Source organism: Mustela nivalis (genome assembly GCF_964662115.1).
Source record: "Mustela nivalis genome assembly, chromosome: 18".
Taxonomy (NCBI): domain Eukaryota; kingdom Metazoa; phylum Chordata; class Mammalia; order Carnivora; family Mustelidae; genus Mustela; species Mustela nivalis.
In genome coordinates, this window is record NC_139037.1 from 54567151 (window position 1) to 54584447 (window position 17297).

The 17297-nt window shown below is 50.2% G+C and overlaps 1 protein-coding gene across 4 annotated transcripts in view; it reads left to right on the top strand.

Annotated features, from left to right (window-relative positions):
* VRK3 (VRK serine/threonine kinase 3) overlaps window positions 1-17297 on the top strand; it is a 33808-nt gene that overhangs the window by 13633 nt on the left and 2878 nt on the right. For all 4 annotated transcript variants that reach the window (XM_082710214.1, XM_082710217.1, XM_082710216.1 and 1 more), the window contains exons 6-14: window positions 444-505; window positions 2284-2350; window positions 3302-3386; window positions 3634-3739; window positions 5452-5544; window positions 6905-7037; window positions 8411-8531; window positions 14078-14136; window positions 15894-16042. In XM_082710214.1, coding sequence (XP_082566340.1) covers window positions 444-505; window positions 2284-2350; window positions 3302-3386; window positions 3634-3739; window positions 5452-5544; window positions 6905-7037; window positions 8411-8531; window positions 14078-14136; window positions 15894-16042 — 875 coding nt within the window. The remainder of the gene's footprint in view (window positions 1-443; window positions 506-2283; window positions 2351-3301; window positions 3387-3633; window positions 3740-5451; window positions 5545-6904; window positions 7038-8410; window positions 8532-14077; window positions 14137-15893; window positions 16043-17297) is intronic.

The window sequence follows — 17297 nt, forward strand, 5'->3', positions numbered from 1 at the left end:
AGCACCCAGGGTTTTTACTGGAAACTCATTACATAGGTGCACTCTGCCTGGAATGTACCAAATTCTAGACTCTTACAAGGAAAGCATCTATTCAGCATGATAGTTTGGGCACAGAGCCCTCCTCTTATTGTTAGAGAATGCTGGAACCCTCCTCAAACCCAGGTTCCCAGACACCAGTCAGGGGTCACCCTTGCAAGCAAGCCTTTCCAAGGAGAGCAGGCAGACCTTCTCATCAATAACCCTCTTTGTGTAGCTGAATATTAACTAAGAAAAAAAAAAAAGAGCCTGTTTGAAAGTAGGAAGGAAGGGGTCTTGAAAGCCAAGAGTGTACTTGATCCCCAGGGAACCAGAGAAGCAAAAGTGCTGCTCATTCCTGGGAAGCTTAAGGACCGTGACTCGCCTTCTCTCTAGATGATAACCTGGTTCATTTTGTCCACCCACAGCTGAGGCTCTCTCCACCCTCGCCTGCAAGTCAAGTCAGAAGCAGATGTTCTCGCTTAAACTTGTGAGTGTCCCCGGGGTGCAGAGCCAAGAGGGGAGGGCCTGTGGCTTGTGCACCAATGACCTCAGGGCCCCTTGGAATGCTGGCACAGGCAGAAGAGTTCGGTCTTGGCCTGTGGGCAGCCATGGGACCTCAGACCAGGCACATCTCCCTCCAGCCTCATGTTCTTTATCACAGGGGACTCGGAAACTGCCGTGAGGTCTGCCCCGCACCCCAGTTCTGGCACAGGGCAGTCTGGACAGGTGCCTTCTTCCCTCCTGGGGCTGAGTTTCCTCAACTGGGTGAGGGAGCCACTAATACCCACACTGTGTGACCCACCTGCCTGTCTTAGAGCGTGTATTTCTTGAGCACTGCTATATATCCCTGTGCTGGGTGTTGGGGCCCATCAGACAAGCAATGAGATGGGGTCCCTTCACTGAGGAGTCCATGAAATCATACACAACCTTAGCACATGGGAAACATGCACTTGAGGGGAGCCCAGAGGGAAAGCCAACCAAGAACATGAAAGCAGCCAGGCAGGCGAGTGGCGTCCCTCCCAGAGAGGAAGAGCCTATAACAGTATATCATCCTAGTTAGCAGCCTCATCATTACCCCTGAGAGCTGCACTTATAGGTGACTTTCATTTTCTTACCTTCGTTTGTGCAGATTTTCTCACCCCTAAAACACCGGGGCAGCCAGTCCAGGTGCTCCCCCACCTCCCACCCTGTGGTCCTAGATAGAGGCTGTGTGAGTGGACTCCAGAGCCAGGCTAACATATGAGTAACGGCACCTGCTTGCTGAGAGCCTGTTCCTAAAAAAAATAATAATAATAATAATTTTTTTTAAAAGAGAGATAAAGGGGCTCCTGGGTGGCTCAGTGGGTTAAAGCCTCTGCCTTCAGCTCAGGTCATGATCCCAGGGTTCTGGGATCGAGCCCCACTTCGGGCTCTCTGCTCAGCAGAGAGGGGAGCCTGCTTCCTCCTCTCTCTCTGCCTGCCTCTCTGCCTACTTGCGATCTCTATCTGTCAAATCAATAAATAAAATCTTAAAAAAAAAAAAAGAGAGAGAAAGAGAGGGCCTGTTCTGTGCCCAACCCAGGGCTAAGAGTCTCACGAGCAGGCCTGGTAGATAGTTCCTTTGTTCCCCCCATTTAACAGATGAGGAAATGGGGACTTGATCACTTGCCCAGGGGCACCCAGCATACAAGTTGCTTTGTCCACTTCTGTATCTTCAATGCCAGTAGAATACTCAGCACATAATAGGTGTTTTGTACAAAGAAGGAATGAATGGCAGTGCTGAGATTTGAACCTAGCTCTCTTTAACCCGTGCTCTTAAGATGCCAGCTGTACTAGTTGTGTATAACCTCCATTTCATGGGCTGAGATGGCTGCCCCCCTCCTGCTATCTCCGCTGCATTCCAGCCACCTGGAACAGAAGAGGAAAGGGAGAGCCTGCCCAGCCCTTTGAGGGCATAACCTGAAAGTCACTCCCATCTCATCTGCTTACATCTCTATAGGCTAGAAGTTGGTCACAGGGTCATTCCTTATTGCAAGGGAGGCTGGGAAATGTAGTTTTTAACTGAAGGCCACAGGCCTAGGGAAACCTGTGGATCCTATCATAAAAGAAGAGGAATCTGGGCAATGAGAAGTCATGTGTTCACATGCAGCACCCTGGGGAATTTAGTTCTGATGTGGGGGTCGTGGTGGTGGTTGCTGGCGTTAACCTGGGATGATGCATGGCCAGTGACAACCTTGTCTAAGAGCTTCTGCCATGACAGCCTTCTCCCCCGCCATTCCTGACTAGGATGCCAAGGATGGGCGCTTGTTCAACGAGCAGAACTTCTTCCAGCGGGCCGCCAAGCCTCTGCAAGGTATCTTGCCTGGAGATGGGCGAAGGGGAGAGAGTTAGGGCCTCTAGCTTGGTCAGAACAGCAGCTTCCCTCTGAAGGGGTGGGAAGGGCGGGGATAACATTACAGGCCCAGATGTGCCCAGTCATCTGTCAGGCCTCAGAGGACAGACAGCATGGGCCGAGGCCAGCTGTACCAGCTCTGAGCCAAGCGTTCAATTTTCAGGACCACAAGGCAGTTACTAAGCATAGTCATTATTTAAAATTAATTACATCATCTTACAATCAAATACATTATGTTAAGAACAGTAATGAATATTCAGATCCTCAAAACTCATCACTTCCTAATCGTTTTTCTAGGTACATAGTGGGCAGCGGGCCGCCCGGAACACATTGCTCACGTCCATTGTACCTGCTTGGTGAAAATGCCATACGAATGGCGTGTGGCGTCTCTTCCAGCTCCACATTCCATGATCTCAGACCCATGGCCTGAAATGGGCTGTGGTTGGAAGCATTGACACCAAAAAAATCGGCAAACATGACCAGTTAGTGCTATCTTTCCCTAGACAGACAGTCATTAAACTTTTACCAGCACGCTACTGGCTCTATACCATCCAGACGAGATCCTGGGAGATGGGCAGACCACTGGTTGATGCCATGACACTTGAGACATTTCCTGATCTTACCAGTGACACATGTGAATTCAGAGGTCACTCTGTTGTCCTTGTCCCTTCCACACCAGATCTGTATATGCATTCAGCTGGGCTCACCCTGTCCCCTGCAGATGTAGGTTACAGTCAGAAGTCAGCAATGAGCACCCTTTCACCACCCCATTGTCACCTGCCCATAGAGGTGATATCTCTGACCAGGAGCCTGGCAGTCTGGGCTGGGCTCAGGCACTCTTTGCTTCTGCCTGAGAAGGGACCGTGGGCCCCAGGACCACGGGGGCTCTGACCTCTCGCCCCTCTCCCACAGTGAACAAGTGGAAGAAGCTGAACTCGACCCCCCTCCTGGCCATCCCCACCTGCGTTGGTTTTGGGATTCACCAGGACAGGTACAGGTGAGTCACTTCACCTGCCAGCCACCTTGCTGGTCCCTTTCTTTCTCTCCATGTCATGTGCCCGGGCCCCTGGAGCCGGTCCGTGGCTTCCTTCTCCCCATATTTGAGCCAGGCTGGTCCCCTAACAATCAGGAACCCTTGCTCTCGCCCGGGACCGGGACCTTATAGCCACCCAGCCAGAGTCCAGCCTCTGTTCTTCATGCCCCCCCTGCCCTGTCCTCTCTCCCTCTCCCTGGGATACTTCCAGGTTCCTGGTGTTTCCCATGCTGGGGAGGAGCCTTCAGTCGGTCCTGGATGACAACCCGAAGCACGTCTTGTCGATGAAGTCTGTGTTCCAGATGGCCTGCCGGCTGGTAGGTACCTTGCAGCTGCTGGCTCCTGTCCAGGGGATGGGGACCTGGGTCCTAGATTATCCGCTGGTTTCTTCACTGACACATTCAGCCTGTGTGTCCCTCTGTTGGCCACTGGGGGCTAGCACTTGACCAAAACAGATGAACACTGGGCCATTAGAACCAGAGAGATAAGCATTCCCATGTGGGAGTTGGAGGAAGGGGACCCAGCCTCAAAATGAGGGACTCCACTGGGCTTCCTGGTGGAGATTGGTTATAAGCCACGAGTGGGAAATGGCAAGGTGGTGGGTGGAGTGGGAGTGGAGGAGATACACAGAGAGAATATTCCAGGCCAAGGATACAGCTTAGGCAAAGGTGTGTATGGGAGAGGGAGCATAAGGCATTTGTTCACTGATTTAGTCCCTCGTCCATCCATCCTTTTATTAAATAGTTATCAGGTCACAGCTGGGTGTCAGACACTGTCCCAGGGGCCAGGAGTAACAGGGGTATAGTTTTTATGTCTAGTGGGGGAGAATGATATTAAACAGTTTCACAAGCTATGAAAGTTCTCTGAACAGAAATGTCTCTGTGTTGGGACGCCTGGGTGGCTCAGTTGGTTAAGCAGCTGCCTTCGGCTCAGGTCATGATCCCAGCGTCCTGGGATCAAGTCCCACATCGGGCTCCTTGCTCAGCGGGAGCCTGCTTCTCCGTCGGCCTCTGCTTGCCACTCTGTCTGCCTGTGCTCACTCTGACAAATAAATAAAATCTTTTAAAAAAAAAAAAAAAAGAAAGAAAGAAATATCCCTGTGCTGTGATGGACGATATAAAGACCCAATTTAAATTCCTGGAGGGCTGGGAGTGGCCAAGGAGTGACCTGTTAGGTGTGTCCTGAAGGTCTCTGTGCTGATATGTCTGGGGAGAGAGGGTAAGGTAAGGATGGCATGGAGAGGTCAATGGTGACCAATCACACAGAACACCAAGCTGAGGACTCTGTCGTAAGGGCACTGGGGAGCCATGGGAGGATTGGGAGCAGAAGAAAGTTAGGATCATCTCTGGGTACAGAAAGACCCTGGGGGCACATGGTCATGGACAGGAGGATGTGATAAGGAGGCCAGGTAAGGTTGGCATGAGAGGACAAGCCTGAGGAGATGGGCTGTAGGGACAGAGAGTTTGTAGAACAAGAACCTAGTGAACAGGTAAGCCTTGGGGTCAAGGTGGGCTTCGGGATATATTCAGGATGTAACTAACACCCAGGTAGTTCAGTGTATGAGTCTAGATCTCAGCGAAGAAATCATAGCTAGGGATAAGAAATACAGATTGCTTAACTAAACATATTTCTGCTCTTTGGGAGAAATGAGAAGTCTTTGGTGTAAGTGGCTGTTGAGTTTTGCTTTTTTAGTTTTGGCGGGGTGGGGGTGGGGGGGGCAATAAGAAACCAACATCTTCCCCTCCTGAGTTCACAGTCAATAGAGGAATAGCCGGAAGAGGTAGGTGGAAAACGGATACTACCTTTAATGCTGATTTTTCCAAAGCCTAGTTAGAAGACATGCTTAGGTATGTCATTGGGAACGGGCTTCCTAATGCTTCACTGAGAATCAGGTTTAAACGCGCTTCCCCCTGCCAGTCACAAGTAGCGCCTCCAGGCCCCAGGCCCAACTGTGGAGGTTCCTTCACTGGGCTTTGCCTCAGAACTTCTTTCCATTCATCATCATGGAGATGCTTGCTTTCTCCCCCAGCTGGATGTCCTGGAGTTTCTCCATGAGAATGAGTACGTCCATGGAAATGTGACAGCTAAGAACATCTTTGTGAATCCAGAGGACCTGAGCCAGGTAATAGCCAGGTCCCCTCCACCCCAGGGGCTCTCTGGGCCCAGGATCTCATCTGCCGCAAAACCTCCATGTATCTCACAATGCTTACCACAGACAAAGGATTGCTATCCATCATAAGCAAAGGGCTCCTTTGAATAAATAAGATTTAAACGACTTAGTAGAAAATGGACAAAGGTTAGGAAAAGCAGTTCACAGAATAAGAAACCCACAGGTTAGCTAACCATGTGAAAAGTTGCTCAGCCTTCCTAAATAATGTCCATAATCATAGAAATTGAAAAATTAAAACTTCCTGTTTTAGGGGTGGATAAAACTTAAAAGAATGAAGAATTGCTGATAAGGATGTAAGGAAACAGAAATTCTTTATATGCTGTTGGAAGTGTGAATTGGCCAACCTTTCTGGAAGGCCATTTGGATACAGCAGTCAAAATTTTAAATGCATCTGGGGTTTTTTTGATCCAACAGTTCATCTTTTAGGAATGTGTCCTATCCATATATTCACAGGACTGTGCAAAGATATATGTACAAAATGTTTCTGACAGCATTGATTGTAGTAGTCAAGTGATAAAACTTTAAATATACATTCCTGGTGGAGTACTGATTAGATAACATTTTTAAATAAATTCTAATTACTTTTAGAGTTGCAAATGACAGAAGCCCAACTTAACATGGCTTTAGAACAATGTATAAGGGGGTGTTACAAATTATTTGTCCATTGAGTGGAAAAATCCAGAACTTCATTAACTTCAGGCATAGCTATCTGGCTCCAAATTTTAATGCCTGGAACCACTATTAAAGTGCAAGGGTGGGACACCTGGGTGGCACAGTGAGTTAAGCATCAGACTCTTGGTTTTGGTTCAGGTCATGATCTCAGGGTCATCAGCTAAGCAAGGAGTCTTCTTAAGTTTCGCTCTCCCTCTGCCCCTCCCCACTCTCTCCCTCCCTAATCAATCCATCAATTTTTTTTTAAATAAAATAGGGGCACCTGGGTGGCTCAGTCATTTAAGTGTCTGCCTTCAGCTCAGAGTCCTGGAATCAAGCCCCACTTTGGGCTCCCTGCTCAGTGTGGAGCCTGCTTCTCCCTCTCCCACTGCTGCTCCCCCTGCTTGTGCTCGCTCTCTCTCTCTGTGTCAAATAAATAAATAAAATCTTTTCAAAAAAAAAAAAGAAATGACTATTAGTGGTTACTTCTGAGTGGTGGGTTGGGGACTAAAGGTGGTTGGTTTGGGTTCTTTTCACTTCATGCTCTTCTGTACTGTTTGGCATTCAGTTGTTTCAAATTGCACCCATGTTTGAACTCTCTGACTCTAGAATCCAAGCTCCTAACCTCCAAACTATATGGCTTCTCCCCATGTCCACACAGGTGACACTGGCAGGCTACGGCTTCACCTTCCGCTATGCCCCCGGTGGCAAACACGTGGCCTACGTGGAAGGCAGCAGGAGCCCACATGAGGGGGATCTTGAGTTCATGAGCCTTGACCTGCACAAGGGATGCGGTAAGAGTCCAGAGAAGGGATTCAGGACCATGGAGATATGCTTCTCATACAAGGATAGCTGTAGGTTTTCTTTTCTTTTTTTTTTTTTAAGATTTTATTTATTTATTTGAGAGAGAGAGAGTAAAAGAGTGCACAAGAGCAGTGTGAGGGGCTGAGGGAGAAGCAGACTCCCCACTGAGCAGAGAGCCTGATGTGGGGCTTGAACAGGGACTCTGGGATCATAACCTTACCCGAAGGCAGACACTTAACCAACTGAGCTACCCAGGCACCCGGGCTCTAGGTTTTCATAGCTGCAGACAGCAGGTGGCCAGACACAGGAATCACACTAAGGGAGCTAGAATAAGGATTCAGAACCACGGACAGCCTGTGTTAGTGAGTTGTAGGGCAGCACCAAGGACAGCAAGTGGTTGAACACTTGGCAGTTCCAGGGGTCAGATTCAAGATCTGGTTTAGACTGGGAATGTAAAAGTTGTCCAAGAGTCATTCAGGAGAGGTTGTCAAGGAGGCATGGATACTAGCTATCCATATCTGGAGCACAGGAGTAAGTCTGGATGCAGACCCACATATCAGCAGAATCTCAGGAGTTGTCAGCTGAAGCCCTGGGAGAGGAATGAGATTATCCAAGGAAAGTACACACAGTAAGTAAGAAGAGAGTACTTTGAAGAGAAAACTCCTTGAGGAGTTTTCGGCCTCTCCTTCCCAAATCCCTTGATGTTGTATACATCCACAGGTCTACCTGTGTCCTCCCATCAGACTCCCCACCCCCCAGGAAAGGGGTGGTGCCTGTGCCTCCAGCACTGAGTGGCAGAAGGTCTGGCACAGTCAACTCTCAGTGCTTGTTTAATGCTTACACACATTGTTGTCTAAATTATGTTATTTAAGAAGCATAAAAAAAATCCCACAGGATCCATTACCTTCCTCCATTGAGGCTGAGTTAAGTGCCCATCCTTCTGGGCTCCCTCATGCCCTTTTCTGCCACCGCCCTAGTTCAGGTAATCCCACACCATACTGTGTCTCCATTAGACTGTCAAGGGTTGGAAGCCAACCAAACTCTTGCCTGGGATTTAAGAATGTGGGATGGGGCCTGGTGCACAGAGCTCTGAGAACCTATTGAATGGATGAGTGCGTGAATAAAAGACAAGTAGATAAGGAAGTAAGCTAGCAAAAGCAGAAATGTAGGGACAGCTGAGAGAGCGAATGAGAGTAATTGAGAGACTCATAAGGGCACAAGAGCAGGTAAATGAGAAAGTGAATGAACAGATTAGAGCCTGTGTGCTTGGGTGGTTGAGTGCACTGAGTCAGAGAAAGAGAGTGGAGGTGTCAGTACGTGGAGCATTTGGACTGAGCTGCCTCCTCTTGCCCTGCCTCCCCAGGGCCATCCCGCCGCAGTGACCTCCAGACCCTGGGCTACTGTTTGCTGAAATGGCTCTACGGGATACTGCCATGGACAGACTGCCTTCCCAACATTGAGGATATCATGAAACTGAAACAGAAGTGAGTCTGGGGGTCAGCAGAATGCAGCACTGGCCCGGCACCCCAGAAGGTGGGGCAGAAGCTCAGAGCCCAGCAGGGAACAAAAAGGAGGGGGAGGCAGCGTCCAGCAGAACCAAGGCCTCTACAGTACTCGGGCATATCCAATAACATCCATTGCAGTGGACAAGAGCATGGGCTCCAGAGTCACACTGCCTGGGGTCAGACACCGATCCCATCACTGCAGTGTGTTGGGTGGGCAGCTTAATAACTTCCATAAGCCTTATGTTCTCCCTGGGATGAGATCTCTTCCACCTACCTCAGGACTTGTGGAAGGATTCAGGGGAGTCAGGTACGCAGCACTCAGCACAGTCTGACCTGTAGAAAATACTCACAGTGCACAGGACACCATGATTCATCCGTTCCTTCACAGACATGTGGGCAGCCTAAGAAGTTAGGCCTGGGCTCTGTTTCAGCACGTGACAATACCGGCCACCCGTGTCCACACTTCCTCTCTCTGCCGTCGGCTTATAAAAGTACCAGATCCTGCTAGCTCTGGTTTAGACATTCAGTACCAGGGACAGTGGAAGAGTAGCTGGATGGGGAGACGTTCAGCACCAAAGACAGCGGGAGAATATGCAGGTGCAGAGCAATAGTCAGCACCAAGAACAGTGGTCAGCAGGGCTGGGTGGGAAGGGCACGCAGGCACCTTGGTCTTCAGCACCAAGGACAGTATACTGCTGGGTAAGGGGAAGCCCTGCGGGTCCAGAGGTTGGCATCCAGAATCTAGTATAGCCTTGGCAGGGCTGCTGAGATTTGCCCAGGAGTCATCTAGGAGGGCCCATCTAGGAGAGGTTTGGCCATCCATGTCTGAAGTGCAGGAATGTCTAGAAACTCAGACCTCATTGCTAGCTCAGGAGTTGTCAGCAGATGACCTGGGAAAGAATGGGATTATCCAAGGAAAGTGTGCCTGGTGGGAGGAGGGAAAACTCCAGAGAAGGACATCGAGTCCTTTGTGCTTCTCAGTTCTCTGTGTGCCGTGTCGCTAGTTCATGCTGAGCCTCTCTCTTGTTCTATTGTTTCCCTTTTATAACCCCCCACCATCTTCTCTCAACCATGGACACACACTCAAACATACTTAATATATGTTCTGCTGATACTTGTGTTTAAGTGTATCTGTATCCTTAACTCGCCTGGTGGGGGCAGCACTATGTGTGTTTGACCTGCATAAATACTATTCTGCTCCAAATCTCACTTATTTCTGGCATTTTTCACTCAGCACCTTGTTCGTCAACTTTAACTGCATTGTCACACGTGCATCGAGTTTACTGCTTCTGACTCCTGCTTTCCAATGACTACAGACATGTCTGTGACCTTGAACAATCTATGATCGATGTGTTTAATTTGCATAAATGGTACTGAGCTCTAAATGTCATTCTGTTCCTTGCTTCCTTTCACTTAGTGCTGTATTTTCTAACTTTAGGTACATTGCTAGTTCACTGCCTCCGAATACTGCTCTTGAATTTGTTTGTTTGGATATGTCTGGATCCTTGAAAAAGCCATGATGTTGCTGTTGGGTGGGTGTGGGATTGGCATGAACTGTCGCATGCCCTGAATCTACTTGTCCTTCAGATTTCTGCTCACTCACTCCCCAGTGCATCAGTTTTCCTCTTGTGGTGCTCAGTCAGAGGAAGGGATCTGCCCCCCTCCACACTGTCCTGCTTGTAATGACCCACGGGAGGACAGCTTGTCTGTGCCAGACACTGCACTCTGTATCATCCTCAGAACAACTCAGATAAATGCTCTTATGACTGAGGCACAGAATGCTTAGGGAATCAGCTCAGGTCACACAGCTACTAAGGAGAGGTGCTTAGACTCAGAGCCAGGCCATTTGACTCTGGAGAAGGCTCTTTCAACATGAAGCTGTGTGGGAGGCTTATCACAGATGGATTGGTGGCTTGGATGCAGCCTTCCTTCACTCAACAGATACTTATTGAGCATTTATTATGCACCACACCATGGTCTAGTCCCTGGATATATAGGAATAACTGAGACAAACATCCCTGCCTTCCGGAACTCCTATACTAGTGGAGGTGACAGGCAGTAAAGAGATGAAGAGTGAAACACAGACAATGTGATAGGCCAGACTAGTTGGGACCAATGGGCCAGAGCCCTGGGTACCCACCAGGCCAACTGTCAGGGTGCAGACACACACCACTCCTTTTGGTTTAATGGTCCAGACAGGTCTCATGGCAGTGGTGACAGGTGAATCGCCTCCAGAAGGACAGTGAGATGAGGAGGATATCTCACTTTGGCACTGATATGCCCTTGACCTCTCCAGAAAAAGAGAGCAACATAGAGAGAGAGAGATAGAATTCCTGGGCTCCCAGGCTTCCACAGGCAACCTCTGCCCCAGAAGCCAGCCTCAGAACCCACCAGAAGCCCATTGCCCTATTTTTGTCAGAATTTATTTTTGTACTTCCTTTCTAGTTTTCCAGTAGCTCTCCATATTTAAACCAAGCCAGGAGAAAACAAGTCACAGAATTGGTAACAGCAGCAGTAGGAGCATTGGGCCCAACTGCTAAAGGTCTTGGTGTGCCCGGAGCCTATAAACTGCCCCTTACACACTTCTGTTACATTAAGGACAAAGCTGAGCTGCTCTTACGAGGAGATTCCAAAACACAGTGGCTCAGACGAGGTAGATGTTTACTCGCCTCTCGAGAGGAGAGCCTTGGCCTCTCCAATGTGCATCTGTCCTCCTGTGGGGCTGGCTCTGCGGGCACCATCTCTCATTGCTTTTGAGAGACAGAACTGGCAATGACATGCATCTCTTGGCCACATGGCCACCCCAAAGCCACACTTCCAGCCTGCGGCTGCTGACCCTGGAGGTTCTGCCCTTAAAGGGGAGAAGTGACAGTGGACAGCAGATAGAGACTGCTCCATGGTGCCACCTTCAGCCAAATTTCTGTGTGGGTAGGGACTGCATCTGCTCACCCTTCACTGTGTTGCTCCCGCCACAGCACTTGGCATACAGCAGGTGCTCATGAAATAGTTGCTGAACCAATGAACAAGGAAAGCATGTGTGAGCCTTCCTTCACAGGCCCAGGCTTCAGTGTGGACACACAGGTCAGGCAGATGCGGCCCTGGCCTTGGGGAGTTCCCAGGCTGGGAGGAGACGCCTGGGCAGGAAGTAGGTGCTGCCCATGAGGGCGGAAGCAGCCCCAGGAACATCACAGGAGCAGAGGGGAGGCAGGTTAGCTGGCTTCAGGCCACTGGGTGCCTTGACCCAAGAGATGCCTGATCTGGTGTCAGAGCAGAGGGCTTTCCCAGATGGACAAGAGAGGCAAGATTTCTACACAGATAAGACAGCACATGAATGAACTACTCATTCATCCAGAACCTGTTTCCAGAGGGCATTTATGTGCCAGTCCTTGTGCTGGGAAATGCTGGAGACCCAAATGTGAATAAGCGGAGGGCACCACTTGTCATGGGTGAAATCACCCACTGAGGCTCCACTGGGTTGAATCCCCCTTCCACTACTTCCTCTGACTCTTATGAACAGCCCTATACCACTTTGCACAACTCTGCCACCTTCTGCTTCACCAGAGATCATCAGTGAGTGCTTCCCTTAGAGGCTCCACACTCACCAAGTTAGTACAGCGTAAATAAGATATGTCCTAGTAATAACTTTAACATAGATGACTGGAGTGTGAGTAACAGTTCATTCCCTGAGCCCCAGATCCCAACCACAACCACAGAGGGTTGTGTTTCAGACATCAAGGCACTCCACAAGGGGATGGGGATGGTGGTGATGGGTGCATCATAGACTCCGCACCAAGCCTGGGTCCCAAGACCTGAAGCAGTAACACAAAGGTCCACGAGGGGGTGATGTTGCCACATGCACATTTTCTGGAACTTCTCTAGGGTGTCTTCCTGGTGTGCATGGCCTTTTTCCATGTATTCAACATTAATTCATTTTTTGATACAGTCTAATTCATGATGGAATGAATGAGTAAAAGAATTAGGAGAGGCATTTTGATTCTTCAAGGCTTTCTGGTGTGTAAATCCCCTCTGGGAAAGCCCAGGTGCCGGTGGGAGTTGGTCCCTGCTCTTAAGGCTGCAGGCTGGGCCGGGAGGTCCCACAGACACCGACAGCCAGTGGTAGGGTTGCTGTGCAATCTATGGCATGTGAGGGGCACAGCTCTTTGGTGCCATCCCTCAGCAGTTCGCCACACATATCCTGAGGCTGCCGGGAGAGATGAGAGTCAGACCTGCCTGATCCTTCCTGTGTCTTTGACAGTTGCCTCAGGGCATCTGTGGACTCTGCACACAGTGCCCAGGCACTCAGGAAGGATATGCCAAGGCCAAGTGGGTGCTTAGGGAACCAGAAGGGGCTTGGTGTGGCCTGAGCATGAGATCAGAAGAGAAAGTCAGAGAGACAAGGCCAGAGGGGCTGGCAGCCCTGCATGCTAGGGCACTGGGGAGTCCCCTGAGGGCTGTGAGCAGGAAGGGGCAAAGTCAGTTCTAGGCATAGAAACATAGAAACTAGGCCAGAAAGCTGGGGAAGAGGCTGAGGTCCCAGAAGAGAGGATGAGGCCTGAACTGGAGAGAGAGGGGATAAGTCAGAGAGGGTTGGGGAGTAGGAGGGTAGAGCTTGGAGACTTCTGGGTTGGGGTTGGGGGAGACAAGGACAGCAGCCAGCACTATGCAAATAGAGGGGAGCCAGGCCTGTGATTCAGGCCAGAGAGGATACAGTGGGCTGGGACTGCGAGGGTGGAACAAAGGAAGTGGATGAATTTCTGCTTTTCTCAAGTTGGCCAAGAGAGAGAGACAGAGTGTACACAAATACATGTGTGCATTTATAAAGAGGAAGATAGTCCTCATAATTCAGAGGTTCCTTGTTTGTGAATTTGCCTCTTCACCAAAAGGTATTTGTGACCACAGAATCCATACTCACAGTACTTTCCAGATCATTCACAGACACACACAGAGGAGAGAAATTTTTGAGTTGTCTGATGCGCACAGTCGCAGGTGAGGTCAAAAAAGGCGATGTTCTGCCTTCTCGCTTTGAATCTCACACTATAAACAAGGCTCCTTTAAGTGGTCCATTTAATGCCACTTTTTCCAGATTTTTTGTGCTTTTTCCTGGTGATCTCACCATTTAAAATGGTCCCAGGCTTGATGCTGAAGAGCTGTCAAGGTTCCCTAAGGTGTAAGAACACTGGGATGAGCCTTACAGGGAAAATACATGTGTTAGGTTTTGGTGCTGCTGCCTGTGAGTTCAGTGTGGCTAGATCAACAATATAGTAAGCAAGTTATCTTTAAACACATAAGATAAAGTTAAGTAGAGAGCATGGAGGTCACGATGAAAACATTGTAACCAGAACCTCGCAGGAGCCGGGGACTGTGTTTCCCCTAAAAGCACTCACTGATGGGGTGTTGGCAGGTCCTGCTACCCAGCATAACTCCCACAGATCACAGGGGTCTGCATACCCCTGCTAGACATTCTGCTTTGAAAGTTTTCTCTCCCTTCCCTAAAAGACCTCTTGCATACACCTCTGTCCTGTCAGGTTTCTTGACAACCCAGAGACCCTCGTGGGACAGTGCAGTCGCTGGATCTGTCCCTCAGGTATGTCCTGAGGTGGGGGCTGTGGTGGGGACAGGTGACTTGTGTCCAACCCAGTGTTACCTCTCCAAATCACATACGCATCTATGCCCGTTCTCATAAAACCAGAATCTCCCCTGAAGAATACAGAGGCATCTCTGAATATGTTTCTGTGCACACAAGGCATATATGCAACCGCACACACAATGTTATATTTCCCTAGAAAATTTCTCTGAGATAGTGGTACGGACTGGGTTCTGCCAGGTGATTCTTCTCCTGGCCCCACAGGGCAGGGGAACGCGTGCCGATGCCACCATCTGGCAGCTTGACCAGGGCCGGCTTGTTCAGCGCTCCTCTCTCCTGTCTGGCAATTGGAGCTGGCTTATCACCAGCAGGTCTGGGAGGCCTCCACTCTGGGCTTCTTCCTGAAGCCCTGTCAGCATTCCAAGAGAACAAGAGGGGAAGCTGTAGACTATGGGAGTCCCAGAACATCAGTCTGCCACATTCAAGCAAGTCACAAGGCCAGCCCAGACTCAACAGGTGGCCAAGTAGCTCTGCCTCATGCTGGGGGCAGCAGCAGATGTTAACAAAGGGACAGATGGGAGGGCTGCACTCCTCCAAGCTGCTGCCAGGGCTTCCTCTACGTATGAAGCAAACACAGATAAACACATGTACACCTGGTTTTGTCTTACAGAACTCTCGTTTTTTTAAAAAACTATTTTTTAAAGATTTAACCTATTACTTAGAGAGTGAGGGAGAGAGAATGTGCAAGCAGGGAGTGCAGCAGGCGGAGGGAGAAGCAGGCTCCCCGCTGAGCAAGGAGCCAAGAAGGGACTCGATCCAGGACCCTGCAATTATTGACCCAAGCTGAAATCAAGAGTCGATGCTTAACCAACTAAGCCACCCAGGTGCCCCAATTTGTTTTATAATTTGAAATAACTGAGGGAAGGGGCACCTGGGAGCTCCGTTGGTTAAGCATCTGCCTTTGGCTCAGGTCATGATCCCAGGTCCTGGGATCTAGCCCTGGCTTGGGGGAGTGGGGCCTCCGCACTCAGCAGGGAGTCACCTTCTCCCTCTCCCTCTGCCCCTCCCCCCACTCACCCCTGCTTCTGCTCATGTGTGCTCTCATTCTCTCTCAAATAATAAATAAAATCTTAAAAAAATAAATAGCTGCGGGGAAAAAAAATCAGAAGAACATTTCATGGTACATGAAACTCATCTAAAATAAGCCTTCAGTGTCCATAAACAGACCTGTCTTGCCTCACTCACAGCCGTGCCCACCAGCTTACGAGTTGTCTGTGGCTGTTTTGGGGTCGCACAGATACCTCCCCAAACACACACACACACACACACACACACAAAGGCAAAACTGTCATCCTCTGGCACTTTCCAGTGCAAGCTTGCTAGCCCCTGTTTTAGAGATGACACCCTAAATGATTGTAGGAAAATGATATAATTAGCTGGGATTTGCTTTACCCCAAGACCAGAGCAGGAAGTGGCGGGGGTTTTGATGACCAAGATTGGCTGTGAGCTGGTAGTTGTTGAAACTGGGCGATGGGTAGACTCATGATACCCATGAGGGGGCTCATGATACCGCTCTATTGTTACATATGTTGGATGTTTTACTGAAAAAAAAAGTTTTAATCCAAGTGCCTGAGGCAATTCCAGGCCTCAGTTCCAGGCAATTCCATGGCGGAGACTGGGCACAGCCCTCAAGGCTCTGGGTTCGAGTTAGGACCACTCTCAGGCCTCTCTCATGGTGGCGGGGGTCTTGACTGCAGAGACCCTGCAGGAGTACATGAAGGTGGTGATGACCCTCGAGTATGATGAGAAGCCGCCCTACAACATGCTGAGGAGCAGTCTAGAAGACCTGCTACGGGATCTGCGGTCATCAGCCTATGACCCAGTGGACCTCCAGATGGTTCCATAGGTGGGTTCTGGTGGAAGGAGTTTGTGAGTTTGAACCCCCCCCCCCCGCCATGCCCCCAACCCTGCTTCCCGGAAGCCATTACTCCAGGACCAACTTCCCAGGGAGATGCTGGATTTTTCTGTGGGGTTCTCGAATCTTCCAGTCCTCGGGAATGGCAAGTAGCTCCAGGCTGACTCAAATTGGCTTTAAGGAAAAGGGGGATTCATTGGCTCTTGTAACAAGAAACTCCTAAGGGGGGAGCTCTAGACATGACCAGATTCAGGGCCTGGAAGATAGTATCAAGATGCCATCGCTCTCTCCATCTTTCTTCATCCCTCTGTCTGTGTCTCTGTCCATCCCACCAGCCCCCTGTAGCCTCTACTTTCCTTTGGGTTGGCTCTCAAACCCCCGTCCCCCGCCCCCATGGCAAACCTCGCTGGCTCTGTGCCCCCACCACACCTGGCTCTTCCCTGTCCACACAGAAAGTCCACAACCTTGTTGCACCGTATTCCCATGTGGGTTAGAAGGCGACTCCTCATGACCAGAGGCTGGGCATTGGCTTGGTTTCCCGCATGTTTGTTCTACAAGCTTGAACACCTGAGTGCACGGGCCTCACTCGTGTGTCTGTGGAGGGGGTTCTTACTTGGAAAGCGAGCACTGGATTGCTCTCTGTCGGAGCCGTGTACCCATCTGCACTCCCGTTAGCCCCTGGGAGGGTGTACAGAAATTGGGGGAGGTCAAAACGACATAGCCGAGTTCACTCGCGAGTTAGTTCTGGCAAGGCTGCATGGACGTGTTCTGAAGGGAAGCTTCCCCGGTGCCCTCTGCTGTTCACGGCGTTGTGATTTCTGTCTTCATGGCAGGCTGGAATCAGAGCTCAGTGTCTGTCTCAGTCAGGGGTTCTCAGAGAGAGGCTATGTTGCCCTGGGGAGGGGGGTGTCTGAAGACCCTTGGTGTTGTCACGAGTGGGGAAAGGGTGCTGCTGGCATCGAGTAGGTGGTGGCCGGGACACCACTCAATGCCCGGAGACACGTAGCCGGCGGCCACTACAGAGACTGTCTGAAAGTGAAGGTGTGACCCTGTCCACCCACACGCCTCGCCTGCTTCCTGTATCTCCAGCTCAGCAGACAGCTGTCAGGGAGCCCCACACCCCACACCCTGCTCCACACCTCTCCCCCACTCACCCTGTCCCTCCAGGCAGTGGCCAGCCTCCCTAGTCCATCTCCTCCAGGTCTCTGCCTCCCTCCTCCTCCCGGGATCTCCCAGGGGCACAGTC